Consider the following 12,737-nt stretch of genomic DNA (forward strand, 5'->3'; position numbering starts at 1 on the left):
CTTTCTTCTGAGGCTGAGAGAGTGTGACTTGCCCAAGGCCCCTCCATGGGTTTCCATGCCAAGCTGGGAATCGAACCTTTGTCTCCAGAGTCGTAGTCCAACATTCAAATTACTGTACCATGCTAGCATAGTGCATATGAAACATAAATTACTGTTGTGTTTATTATAATAAATACTTAATATAACAAATACTTAATAAAAAGTTTATTAAGTATTACATTCCAACAACTAACAATCAAACCCAAACAATAACGCAATTTGACATCACGCAGACTAAACACACAGATATATTTCAGTACAAATACAGATACTCCAATTATCATAAATTATAAAATAACTTTCTTTAAGGTTATAGTCAGCCTTCCTTATCCACAGATTTTTTTAATCCATGGACTCAAGCATCCACGGTTTGAAAATATTCATATATATATATATATATATATATATATACACACACATTCTAAAAAGCAAACCTTGATTTTGCCATTTTGTATAAGGGACACCATTTTACTTGCCATTGTATTTAATGGGACTTGAGCATCCATGGATTTGGGTATCCACAGATGTAACCAAACCCCAGCAGATACTAAGGGCCCACTGTATCATCACCTGATTTATCGTAATATATTTGACTTTTCCTATGTAGAAATAAATGAACGTTGTATTTAGACCTGGGTCCCCTCTCCAAGATGTCACATTATGTGCACATATCCAAATACTGTACCGGTATTCTGAAATTGATAATATAATAATACAAACTCCAAAATGCTTCAGGAACCAAGCTTTTCAAATAAGGGAGACCCAACCCTGTTGCTATATCTGTTGCATTTCTGCATGCCATGTTGCTTGACTGGGCAGATAGGCTTTTATTGCAAGTTAAATTAGCAAGGAAAGTTGCTGCCTCCTTTGGGATGGGCTTCTACCTGTTGCTATTTTCCACCTTGTTTAGCTGGAGATCCTGAAATCTGACTGACTTCCGTATGAGCCTCTGCTCCAAGTCCTAACCCTCCTCCTGTTGGTTCTCATCCTAATCCCTAATCTTTCCCTGTTTCCCTGTGCTAATCCTATAAATACTCCATTAATCCTATCTGTCTAGTTCCGTCTCTGTCACCCTTCTTTGTTGTTATGTGCAGAGCGCTGGTGGCGAGGGGGGAGTGTTGCAGAGAGATGGGGAAAAAGAAATCAGAGGAGACTTTCCCATTGCAAATGCTTTGTAGGACCAGTTGTGGCCAACTTTGCTATTCCACCATGCGGAAGGCTGCGCACAAGTTGCCGAAGTGTGCAAAATTTTGGATCACACCTGTTGCTGTGTTGCTATTGAGTTTGCAACTATCAGAGTCCCTCCAGCCCTTAGGAAGAGTTTTGGAAAGCTTTTAACATTGAGCAAAATACTACCCCGGACCCTTCTAATTGCATCTGATCATAAGAGCTCAATGGGATCACACTTGGTTAATGCAGGCTGAGTTTCCCTTATCCAAAATGTTTGGGACCAGAAGTGTTTTGGTGTCCTGAGTTTTTTTCGATTTTGGAATATTTGCATATATACATCATGAGATATCTTGGAGATGGGGCCCAAGTCTAAATGCAGAATTAATTTTGTTTTTCATACGTCTGAAACACACCACAGAAACAATCCAGTTTGATATCGCTTTTATTTTAATTAAAAGTAATCTTGGGAGTTGTAGTTTATTGTGTCACAGTGATGACTAAATGTCTCACAGAACTACAGTTCCAAGAATTCCCTAGCATTGAGCCAGGGCAGTTAAAGTGGTCTCAAGATGGGTTATTTCTGCAGTGTGTTTTGGACTATAGGTACCCTTTTACATTAATATATACACACACATACACACACACATATACAATATTATATACTGTACATATACACACACACATATATATACATATTATACATATATATATACATATGTGTGTATATATGTATCTCATATATATATATATATATATATATATATATGCATGCACATATTGCAGAATATTATTAATATTTTGTGCATGGACGTCTGCGTACACTTGAACCATCGCAAAGCAATGGTGTCCCAATTCTGGATTCTGGAATATTTTGGGATTCCAGGTAAGGGAGACTGAAGCTGTCCCTGGATTGGAAGCCACCAAGGAACGCCAGGCATCTTCTGATCATGCTAAGAAAGACCTGGAATGTTCTTCCTGCCAGCTAGAGCTCTCAGTACTTGGCAAGGAAGACTGAGGGTCCACCGACTCAATATAAAGCAGCTTCCAATGTTCTTAGGGAAGGAACACATCTAATCCTTTGAGAAGAGATCAAAAGTCTATCCAGCAGCCCAACATCCTGTTCCAGGAGCTACTTTCAGGATGGTCACAAAGAGGATAGGAAGGCAATACAAAGAGGATAGGAAGGATATGAAGACAACATGCCTTTTTTGTAGTAGTAGCATTAGTATTTAATGGGTGCCAGCCAATGGAAGCTCCACTTCACGCGGCTTCTTTCTGAGTATCTCCTCTTCATCCTTGTTGGAATAATACTAATACTTATGAAAATGCATCTGAGGAAGCACACTTTAGTCTACGAAAGCTCATGCTGCCACCTCCTTTCTTTCAGCTAGGGCCAAAACAGGCCGGCCAAAAACGCCGGCTTTGGGGTGGCATGGGGGTGTTGGGATATAGAGTCCCAAGGGAAATGTACAATGTGGGTTTTAATAGTAACCAGGCATAAAAGGGTGACTGTGAGCCATAATGATTAGGCATTTAAACAGGAAGGGACGTTAAAAACATAGTCAAGAAGTGCTGCAAATGTATCTGTAGAATGCTGCCAGCCTGAAAAGCCACTCAGGAGGGAGGCTGGATCTTTTGTGGCACCAGGCCTAGTAGGCCTCATGGAGCCTTTCCTAGAGTAGTGACCAGCATTTTGCCTAAGACTGGGCTGCTACTAGTGTTGATGGTGGTGGATGGTGTCAATATATATATATTGTTGTACACAGTGGAACCTCTTATAAGAACAAAAGCCTCATTTGAGAGAAGTTTACAGTGTCTCTTTGCTCATTAAGAAAGGGAGAGGGGTTTCTCCAGCTCTCAAGCTCCTCACTACAGTCACGAAGGTGGAAAATCTGGTGCCAAACGTTGACGTGCTGCCTCATGCGCAGCGCAACATCAAAAGTGTTTTAACAGGGGGTGCGGTGTATGCATGCCGCATCATGCCCCAATGCCGCCCCAAGCTGGTGTCATGCCATCCTGCTGACCACACAGCGGGTGGCACCATGGCGTTTCTGCAGTGCGGTGTTTACATGCACCGTGCTGCAGAAATGCCAAAAAGCCACAGTGGCAAAAGCACCTTTTTCATGGTGCAAAAAAATTGAGCAGCTTTCTGCCGCTTCTTTGTGCGCCTTTGTGCATGAGGTTGCTGTGGTGCTGCGGTTTCGGCCCTTAGTCTCAAAGGCGCTACAAGATGTCTCTACATCATCATCATTATCATCATCATCATCATCATTTACCCGTCTCTCTCCATGGATTGAGATGTGGAATAACAGCAACTAACCAATACACCAAACACCAAGCAAGCCATGTCGCAGAGGATGCAAAGCTGCTTTGTGTTTTATCCCGAACTTTACGAGAGCTATCCAAAATGCTGTTCCTCCTTGGCAGTTGGCGTTGGTGGGGAAACAGGGCACAGCACCTGGCAGAGCTCCTGTTAAAAGTTCAGATTGAAATCTGGAGCTGATTCACCATCTTTTCCCTGGCATTGACATGGAAAGTACCAGCTGTCTCTGTGCTACAACAGAGAAGCCAGGCTTTCGCATGACAGCTTCCCAGGCAGAATGGAGGAAAAGCAGATCGTTCATTAACACAATTCATGTTCTGAGATAAGAGTGGATGAAAATGTGTCTAATCCTCTGGCCACAGGCATGTCCTTGGTAAAATACCACCTTCGTCTGAACTCCTTGCAAGGAAGAGTGTCATATAAATGTAATAAATAACTTATACAAACCATGTGCTTTAGAACAGATGCGATGCATGCAATACATACCACTGACCTCTTCTGGACCGACATAGAACTGCTCTACAGTCTCTGGATTTTAGCAATAAAAATTCTGCAGAATCCCCCATTCCCCGTGGCTACTATAAAGACCCCCTAATCCTTATGGATCCCATAAAAAAACCCCAGTCCCTAAGTATAGTACAGTATATAGGAAAGGAGGTGTCAAATAATTTTGTCTCTGTCTCTTGAAAACACCCTTGCCTTCCCCAAAGGACATCTTGACTTCCCTAGGCTGGGAAAGTCAGGTGAAATTGGCAGAACAATCGACATTTCTCCCATATCTCTGCTTCATATAATAATAATAATAATAATAATAATAATAATAATAATGTTAATTTTAAGGCCGAATTGAAGACGCTCTTGTTTAGGGAGGCATTCCAAATTACTGGTGGTTAATCTGCTGCTTACTTTGTTTTTATTGTATACCAGTTAGTATTATTTTAGAGATATTTTCATCATGTAATACTGTAATAATTATTATTATGTACTCTACTTGGCAGGTTTATATCCCCCCCCCCTTATTTTATTTGACCTTTACTGTGTAAAGCACTGTGCAACCTTTCAACTCTCTATAAATAAATGATAATAATAATAATAATACACATTCAAATATTATTAGGGCTTTACCAAGGGAATTTGTGGTGACTATGAATGATATGCATGCGACAGACCCCATGATGAAAAACTGTGGCTGCATCTGCAGAAATAATACACTTTGACACTGCTTTAACTGCCATGGATTCCTGGGATTTGTAGTTTGTTGTGGTGCCAGAGGTTATTGTTGTTGTGTGCCTTCAAGTCATTTCCGACTTATGGTGACTCAAAGGCAAACTTATCATGGAGTTTTCATGGCAAGATTCGTTCAAAGGAGGTTTGCCATGATGTTCCCCTGAGGCTGAGAGTTCTTGACCTCCCCTTTATAAACAGTTTGGTGGTCCCTGTGCTAATCAATCTTCCTTTGCCTTTCCAGGAACATACCAGGGCCAGTGGGCTGGCGGGATGCGCCAGGGATATGGTGTCAGACAGAGCGTCCCGTATGGCATGGCTGCGGTTATCCGCTCGCCGCTAAGGACCTCGATCAACTCCTTGCGCAGCGAACACACCAATGGCTCAGCACTGCATCCTGATTCTTCCCCTGCTGTGGCAGGGAGTCCCGCTGTCTCTCGTGGGGGGTTTGTCCTGATGGCGCACAGCGATGCCGAGATCCTCAAGAACAAGAAGAAGGGCATCTTCCGCCGGTCCCTCTTGAGCGGGCTCAAGCTGCGTAAATCCGAGTCCAAGAGTTCGCTGGCCAGCCAGCGGAGCAAACAGAGCTCTTTCCGCAGTGAGGCGGGCATGAGCACGGTCAGCTCCACTGCCAGCGACATCAACTCCACCATCAGCCTCGGCGAAGGGGAGACCGAACTGTCCGTCATCGAAGACGACATCGATGCCACCACCACCGAGATCTATGTGGGTGAGTGGAAGAACGACAAGCGGTCGGGCTTTGGCATCAGCCAACGCTCTGATGGGCTCAAGTACGAAGGGGAATGGGCTAACAACAAACGTCACGGTTATGGTTGCATGACCTTCCCGGATGGCACCAAAGAAGAAGGGAAATACAAGCAGAACATCCTGGTCAGCGGCAAGAGGAAGAACCTCATCCCGCTGAGGGCCAGCAAGATCCGGGAGAAGGTGGACCGTGCTGTCGAAGCCGCCGAGCGCGCGGCCACCATCGCCAAGCAGAAAGCGGAGATTGCGGCATCCAGGTAAGGCCTGTGCTCATTGCTTGGAGGAGGTTGGTGGAGGCTTAGAAGGAAGCGGTGTCTTGGTGCCTCCAGTTTCAGATAGAGTTGGGTTATTGGGTTGTTGTTTTTTTTTAAAAAAGGAGTGCTTATTGATATTACTGTGTCTATTGATTTTATCAATATTGCCGCTGATATCATTGCCAAGTTTTTATTTATGTCTGTACTGGTAACAGCAAATGTATAAATAAAAGGAGAAAAGGTAGGATAATATGTACAGTGGGCTCTTGGTATCCACTGAGGTTTGGCTCCAGGGTTCCTCATGGATGCCAAAAACCATGGGTAACAAAAACCTTTGTCTGGAATCATAGAATCATAGAATCGTAGAGTTGGAAAAGACCGCAAGGGCCATCCAGTCCAACCCCATTCTGCCATGCAGGAACTCTCAATCAAAGCATCCCCGACAGATGGCCATCCAGCCTCTGTTTAAAGACCTCCAAGGAGGGAGAACCGCATCATCTTGGCAAGAGGCCAAGGGCCATTCCCTTTCTTTCATTCTGAAAGGAGATAATAACCAATCCTCTCGGCTTTGATTTCAGACGGGTGGTTGATTACGATCCCAAATTTTGGCCTCTTTTCAGGCAATGGCTCCTTCTTTGCCAAAGAGCATGGACTTCTTGTACCAAAAAAGAGAAAAGGCCATAGGGCACGGCTTGCCATGCAAAAAGCATAGACAGTTTCTCTTTCCCATAACAATAGTTGCTGAGCAATGTTGGGCACCCATGGGACTGACCCAGTTTTCCTCCTGTTCTGTAGTTAAAAGGATATTCCAGATTTAATTACAATTTTAACAAAAAAAGAAAGAAAGAAAGAAAGAAAGAAAGAAAGAAAGACATGTGTCTTTGCTCTGGATTAACATGGTAATCCTTCCTTCCTTCCTTCCTTCCTTCCTTCCTTCCTTCCTTCCTTCCTTCCATCCTTCCATAAGCTTTTTCACCTTATTGCCCTTCGAAACAAAAGGCTGGAAAAGTTGCCTTTTTTACTGCATGTCCCAGAATCCCCTGGCCAGCATAGATACTGCCATTGCTATTTAGGAGATCTTGGGTGCTGTAGTTCATGAAACAACCTGTGTTTCATCCTACAATGGAGGCTGTTGCAAAACATGGGGAGGTTTGCTGCAAAATGACTGCAAATCTCTGGCACTGGCTTGGAGCAAACTGGACAATGTGGGGTTTTGTGGGTGTTTATTGAGTTGATGTGTCTGTATCTCAATTTTGAAGGTATTGCAAGAGACAGGGTTTTGTTGCAAAGCCATTGCAAAACTCTGACACAGGTGTGTATGTATGTGTACCTTCAAAATGCCTGTCAACTTATGGTGACCCTATGAATCTCAGGGTTTTCTTAGGTAAGGAATAAGGTGGTTTTGTCAGTTCCTTCCTCTGAAATATAGCCTGGTATTAGTTGGTGATCTCTCACTGAGGGACTATCCAGGGCTGATCCTGCTTAGCTTCCAAGATTTGATGGGATGTGGTGCCTTGTGTGTAGGTGCACAAACATGGTTTTAAGTCACCTGTACACTAATTATGACCTCATGAATTTTGTAAGGTTTTCTTTGGCAAGGAAAACTCGGAGGTGGTTCTGCCAGTTGCTTCCTCTGAAAGGCAGCCTGCAACATCTGACATTCATTGGTGGTGTCCCATCCAAGTACCAACCAGGACTGACCCTTCTTAGCTTCCAAGATCAGGCAGGATCTGGTGTCTTAAGGGTTTAATCCAGAAGGGATGGCATAGTTATATTTGTGTATATGTGTGCCTTCAGGTTGCCTGTTGACTTATGGCAACCACATGAGATTCATAGGTTTTTCTTAGGCAAGGTATCCTCAGAGGTGGTTTTGCCAGTTCTTTCCTCTGAAATACAGCCCATAGCACCTACTGTTCATTGGTGGATCCCATCTAAGGACTAACCAGGGCTGACCCTGTTTAGCTTTCAAGATCAGGCAGGATCTGGTGCCCTCCAAATGTTGGAGTTCATAGTCAAGCGAATTCAGAAGGCTTTCCAGAATTTCATGCAAGGATGTTTCCAAGCCTTGGAGTTGCTGAAAATTGAACCTAGGACCTTCTGGATGCAAGAACCACTGTCCTTGTTTGTTATTGTTGTTGTGCCTTCAAGTCATTTCTGATTTATGGTGACCCTAAGGGGAACCTATTACAGGGTTTTCTCGACAAGTTTCTCCCATGAGGGTTTGCCATTGCCTTCCTCTGAGGCTGAGAGAGTATGACTTGCCCAAAGTTGCCCAGTGGCTTTCCATGGCCAAGCAGGTATTCGAACCCTGGCCTCCAGAGTCGTAGTCCAATACTCAAACCACACTAGGACCCATTCATAAGAAGAAAGGGGGGAAACCTGAGTGGATAAAGGTTGTGCAGGAATGCTTCTTCAATCATACATTGGCATCCTTGAAGGAAAATATGCTGATGGTGGTGAAGGATCCTGCAATGGTTTTAGTTTGATTTCAATTTATTATTATTATTTCTCTGAATGGGACTGAAATAAGCCAAGACAGGGAAGGAGGAGTGGATGGGGCTCATCCAGGCCTAACTGGATTAGATTAATTGTACATTTCAATCGCATAGGAGATTCAAAGTGACACTTAAAACCCCTTATCAGAATGCCTGCCGGCGGCTCCCTTATCTGCCGAAGTGAATGAACCCTCTGGGCATGTTAACGCTGCCTTGTGGATGCGTTTGATGGGGTTTGTAAGGATGCTGGAGGAATTATTGTCAAAGCAGGAGAGAAAACAGACTGTGGGACGTGACCCAGAATAGATCTCTTCTTGGTGGCTTTGGAGTGCGAGATATTTATTCGCTTACATACTCTGTGATGGCAGCGTAACTTGGGTGCATGTGTGGTGGCAAAACTCGAACTCCATTCCAAAAAAGCATGTCCCACCTATGTATCTGACATGTGTGCAGTTTTGGACATTCGAGTTTCCAGGGCCTACAAATGTGTGGATGGGTTAAGAGACTTTAAAAGATGCATCTACACTATAGAAATCGTGAAGTTTGACTGCCATGGTGCCATCCTACAGAATCCTGGGATTTGTAGTTCGCTGAGGTACCAGCAGTCTTTGGCAGGGAAGGGTAAAGACTTTATAAAACCAGAAATCCCACATCCCATAGAATGGAACCATGAGTGCATCTGCACTGTAGAAATAATGCAGTTTGACACCACTTTAGCTGCCATGGCGCCGTCCTACAGAATTCTGGGATTTGTAGTTTGGTGATGCACCAGCACGCTTTGGCAGGGAAGGTTAAATGGCTTATAAAACTACAAATCCCAGGATCCCATAGTATGGAGCTGCAGCACTTTCCATCCCTGGAACTAAGCAATAATAATAATGTGCCAGCCGCAACATGCCCAAAGTGGGAGATGTAGAATAACAGAGACAGAAAAATGCTTGGAGAGAGCTAAACCCAAAAGGAGGTGAGGGGAAAAACACCCCACATCCCCAAAATTCACGGACAATCCCCTCTGGATCCATGCGCTCTCTCTGTGCATTGCTGCAGGCTTTCCCAACATGTCAGATCCCATAATGTAAACTTTCCCCACAACGCAGCGCAGAAAACACCAGGCGTTCCCCTGAGCTCCATGCTGCGTCAGCGACTCAGCTGTTGGCATTCTCCACTCCTTGTGCCACTTTGAACCCAAGGCCCTGGTGTCACAGGACGGCCAAAGGCTGCAGGGCATAGCTGGAGGTGCCCAATTTCAAGCGAGCTTACTGAATGTACTCTAATTTGGGAAGATGGTGTCGGAGTGCCAACGCTGGCTTGACCCAAGAGGCGAATGAGACAGCCGAATTACAGCCCATGGTCATGTTATTATCACCCGACACCAGTCCCGAGAAGTTCCTTTTGCAGATCACACCTTTTAGATGACAAAGATAAAAAAGATTACAGAGGACGTGGCTAATGTTTGAACCATCCTGGGCATGAAATGCTGTTTGAAAATGCTGAAATGCTGGATCGTGCCAACAACTATCAGGTCAGAATGCACAGGGAAGCTATGGAAATCCATAAACACCTGGACGATTTCAATAGGAAAGAAGAAACCCTTAAAGTAAACAAAGTTTGGCTTCCAGTCCTGAAAAACACCAAAATCAGGACCCAGCAAATGCAAATGAAAACCATCCAGGGTCAATGATCCCCATTTACTTGATCATTAATTATCATTAAGTAAAATACCGGCAAAGCCATCAAGCAAAACTTATAAACTTAAGGCCTGGCCATTCAACAACAGAACAATATACAGATTAACCTGCAAATCGCTTCCTCTCAACCAACAGTATATATACCCCACTCTCTTCCATGGCAGCATTCTCTGAAGATGCCACAGATGCTGGCGAAACATCGGGAATAAACTCTTCCAGAACACGGCCTTCCAGCCCGAAAAACCCACAAAAAACGATGGATGTCAGCCGTGAAAGCCTTCAACTTCACAAATTCACAACATAAGAATTACGTGGAGATGATGAAGATACATGGTACCCAATCCAGGGCCTATATTAATGATTATTTTATTTTTTCGCATTTGTAGATTTTTGTATCACTTGCTTATTACCTGTATTCTGTTTTAAATTTATTACTGTTATTGTTTATTTGTTTGCTTTTTAGCTTAATTACATTGAAGTGTGGTGACTAGTAGCTTTCAGCAATAAACACACAACAAACTACAGTCCCCAGAATTTCATAGCATTGAGCCATGGCAGTAAAAATGATGTCAAACCAGATTATTTCTGCAGTGTGGATGCACCCTTCTCCTCCAAGATCAGACAGGATCTGGTGTTTTTAGCATACTTACACCAGGGAGGACCTGCCTGCCATACCTACAAACATTTTGCAGTCCAGAGGCCCCTTACAATCCAACTGTTCAGCACTTTGGAGTTAAAACCTGCAGAAAAACCTGGTGTGGATTCACCGCACCGCAGCAAGCCATTGGCAAGTACTGCAGGGTTCTGCTGTGCTTTTGAGGGTACAAAAAGGCTCCAAATCCCCAAAGCAAAGTCAATCGATGTAGAAGCCAAGACCTAAGGAACGCAGAGGAATGGCAGCCTGAGTGCCTCATGTCATTTCTTCCCATCCGTTTCCCTCCGTTCTTCTTGAATAAATGTAATGAAGGAGAAAAAAAGCAAGAAAACAGCTTGGCTCAGAATGGAGGCCTCTTTTGTTTTTCTCTTAAACTGCCTCTGGTGTGGCGAGCCTCTTTTGCTATTGTCAAAAGCTTCTTGCTGGTCCTTTATGTCTTTCTCAGTGGAAAAAGGAGAGAACAGGAGTGGGTTGAAGCAGGGAGGAATGGAGAGACACTTAAGGGATGTGTACTGCGCATGAGCAGCAACAACAGCAACAAATGCAAGTAACATGCTTTCGGATCGGCTTTCCATCCGATTGCTCATAGCAGGGCCTGACCGCTTTGTAGCCATTCCATTGTACTTGTGCGATGGAGTCTGCCGCATCCATACCAAGGTAGGTCAACACACAAGCTCCATAATCTGCACATGCTCAATGGCTGCGTTCGACCCTTTTGCAGATGGAAGATGAATCTTTGAGCCTGTGTGGGTTACACAGCATGTGTTGTGAGCTGCCACATTGTGGATGATGCAAACTCCATCACATCAATTAGGATGGCTAGAAGGTGGTCAGGCCATGCTATGAGAAATCGGGTGGACAGCTGATCAGAAAGCATGTTACTTGCATTTACTGCTGTTGTTCTTCCTCATGCACAGTATGCATCTTAAGACTCAAAAGAAAAACAAAAGAGGCTTCCATTCTGAGACAAGCTATTACCTTGCTTTTTTCCTCCTTTAGTACATGTTTGGTTGTTTGCAGTGAAAACTCTGGACCCGTAGCAGTGTGCAAAGGGAGCGTTCCCTTGTTGTTGTTAGCCATGGCAACCTTGTGAACGAACCTAACACAACAGGAGGTTTTTATGGAAACTAGTCCAAACCAAAGGGAGAAGGGAAAAAACAACAACAAAGTGTTGCTGTACTATGTGTCACCAAGTACAAATACCAAAAACCAATAAGATATTGCAAAAAATTATTTTGTTATGCTATTACAAACACATGTGTCATTCAACAAGTATTCACCATATTGGTGGAAAACAATGAAGTTGTTGGTTATATGTCCAAAATATAAGTCACCTCGCAGGAACTGTACTGTAAATTGCATGGAGTGGTAAAATGGAAATAAATCCTCTTCTCAAACAGTTAATCCATGGCAGTCAATGTGAGGCAAAAATTATAATACTTCCAATCAGGTGGAAAGCAAGGGATGGCACAGGTGGCATTATTTGACAGCTACCTCTGGAGTTATAGAGCCGTTTTGACTATGTAGTCTTCTTCAGTTGTATTGATGTTATCTCAGTTCCGGATTTCAAATTAGGAAGATAAGGTTTCAAATTTGCTTTTCCACAATTATCTGTCTTAGGCCATATCCAGCTTACTTACAGCAAAATCATGATGTGGCCAAAGTACAACAACCTCAGTTTAGTCATCTTGGCTTCCAGGGAGTGTTCAGGCTTGATCTGTTATAGGACCTATTTGTTTGACCTCAGCAGCCTTCTCCAGCAGCACATCTCAACTAAGTTGATTTTCTTTGCATCGGCTTTCGTCACTGTCCAGCTCTCACATCCATAAAATACGATGGCTTGGACCTTCGCAGCTTTGGTGTTCAGTTTTATATCTTTGCACTTGGGTTCCTTCATAGCTGCCCTTCCCAATTGCAGTTCCATAGTACTATGGGTGATGTGACGGTCCAAGAGTTTGTTTCACTCCAGCTTTGGCCAGGGTCTGTTTGGGGTCATATGTGAGAAAGAAGCTCCAGCAGAGATATTTAAGGTGAACTAGGTCAGGGATAAATGGGATTCCAGAGGCAGCGCCCAAGCGTGAAAGTCTGTCTTTAAGGAAAAGCGGCAGCCGAGTCAGGCATCCT

General features: G+C 43.7%; 1 protein-coding gene across 5 annotated transcripts in view; it reads left to right on the top strand.

The window, feature by feature from the left end:
* Window positions 1-12,737, top strand: part of JPH3 (junctophilin 3) — an 87,408-nt gene that overhangs the window by 21,338 nt on the left and 53,333 nt on the right. For 3 of the 5 annotated variants that reach the window (XR_016271703.1, XR_016271702.1, XM_089476744.1), the window contains exon 2: window positions 5,001-5,778. Coding sequence is in view for 3 of the 5 variants with exons in the window: in XM_089476744.1 (XP_089332870.1) it covers window positions 5,001-5,778 (778 nt within the window). In the remaining 2 variants the exon portion in view is untranslated. Of the gene's footprint in view, window positions 1-2,281; window positions 2,489-2,510; window positions 3,093-5,000; window positions 5,779-12,737 lie in introns of those variants that run through there. The other 2 variants (XM_089476746.1, XM_089476745.1) reach the window with 2 other exon arrangements.

The sequence above is a fragment of the Sceloporus occidentalis genome, unplaced genomic scaffold, assembly GCF_023333645.1.
Source record: "Sceloporus occidentalis isolate IW3139 unplaced genomic scaffold, rSceOcc1.0.p SCAF_10, whole genome shotgun sequence".
Taxonomy (NCBI): Eukaryota; Metazoa; Chordata; class Lepidosauria; order Squamata; family Phrynosomatidae; genus Sceloporus; species Sceloporus occidentalis.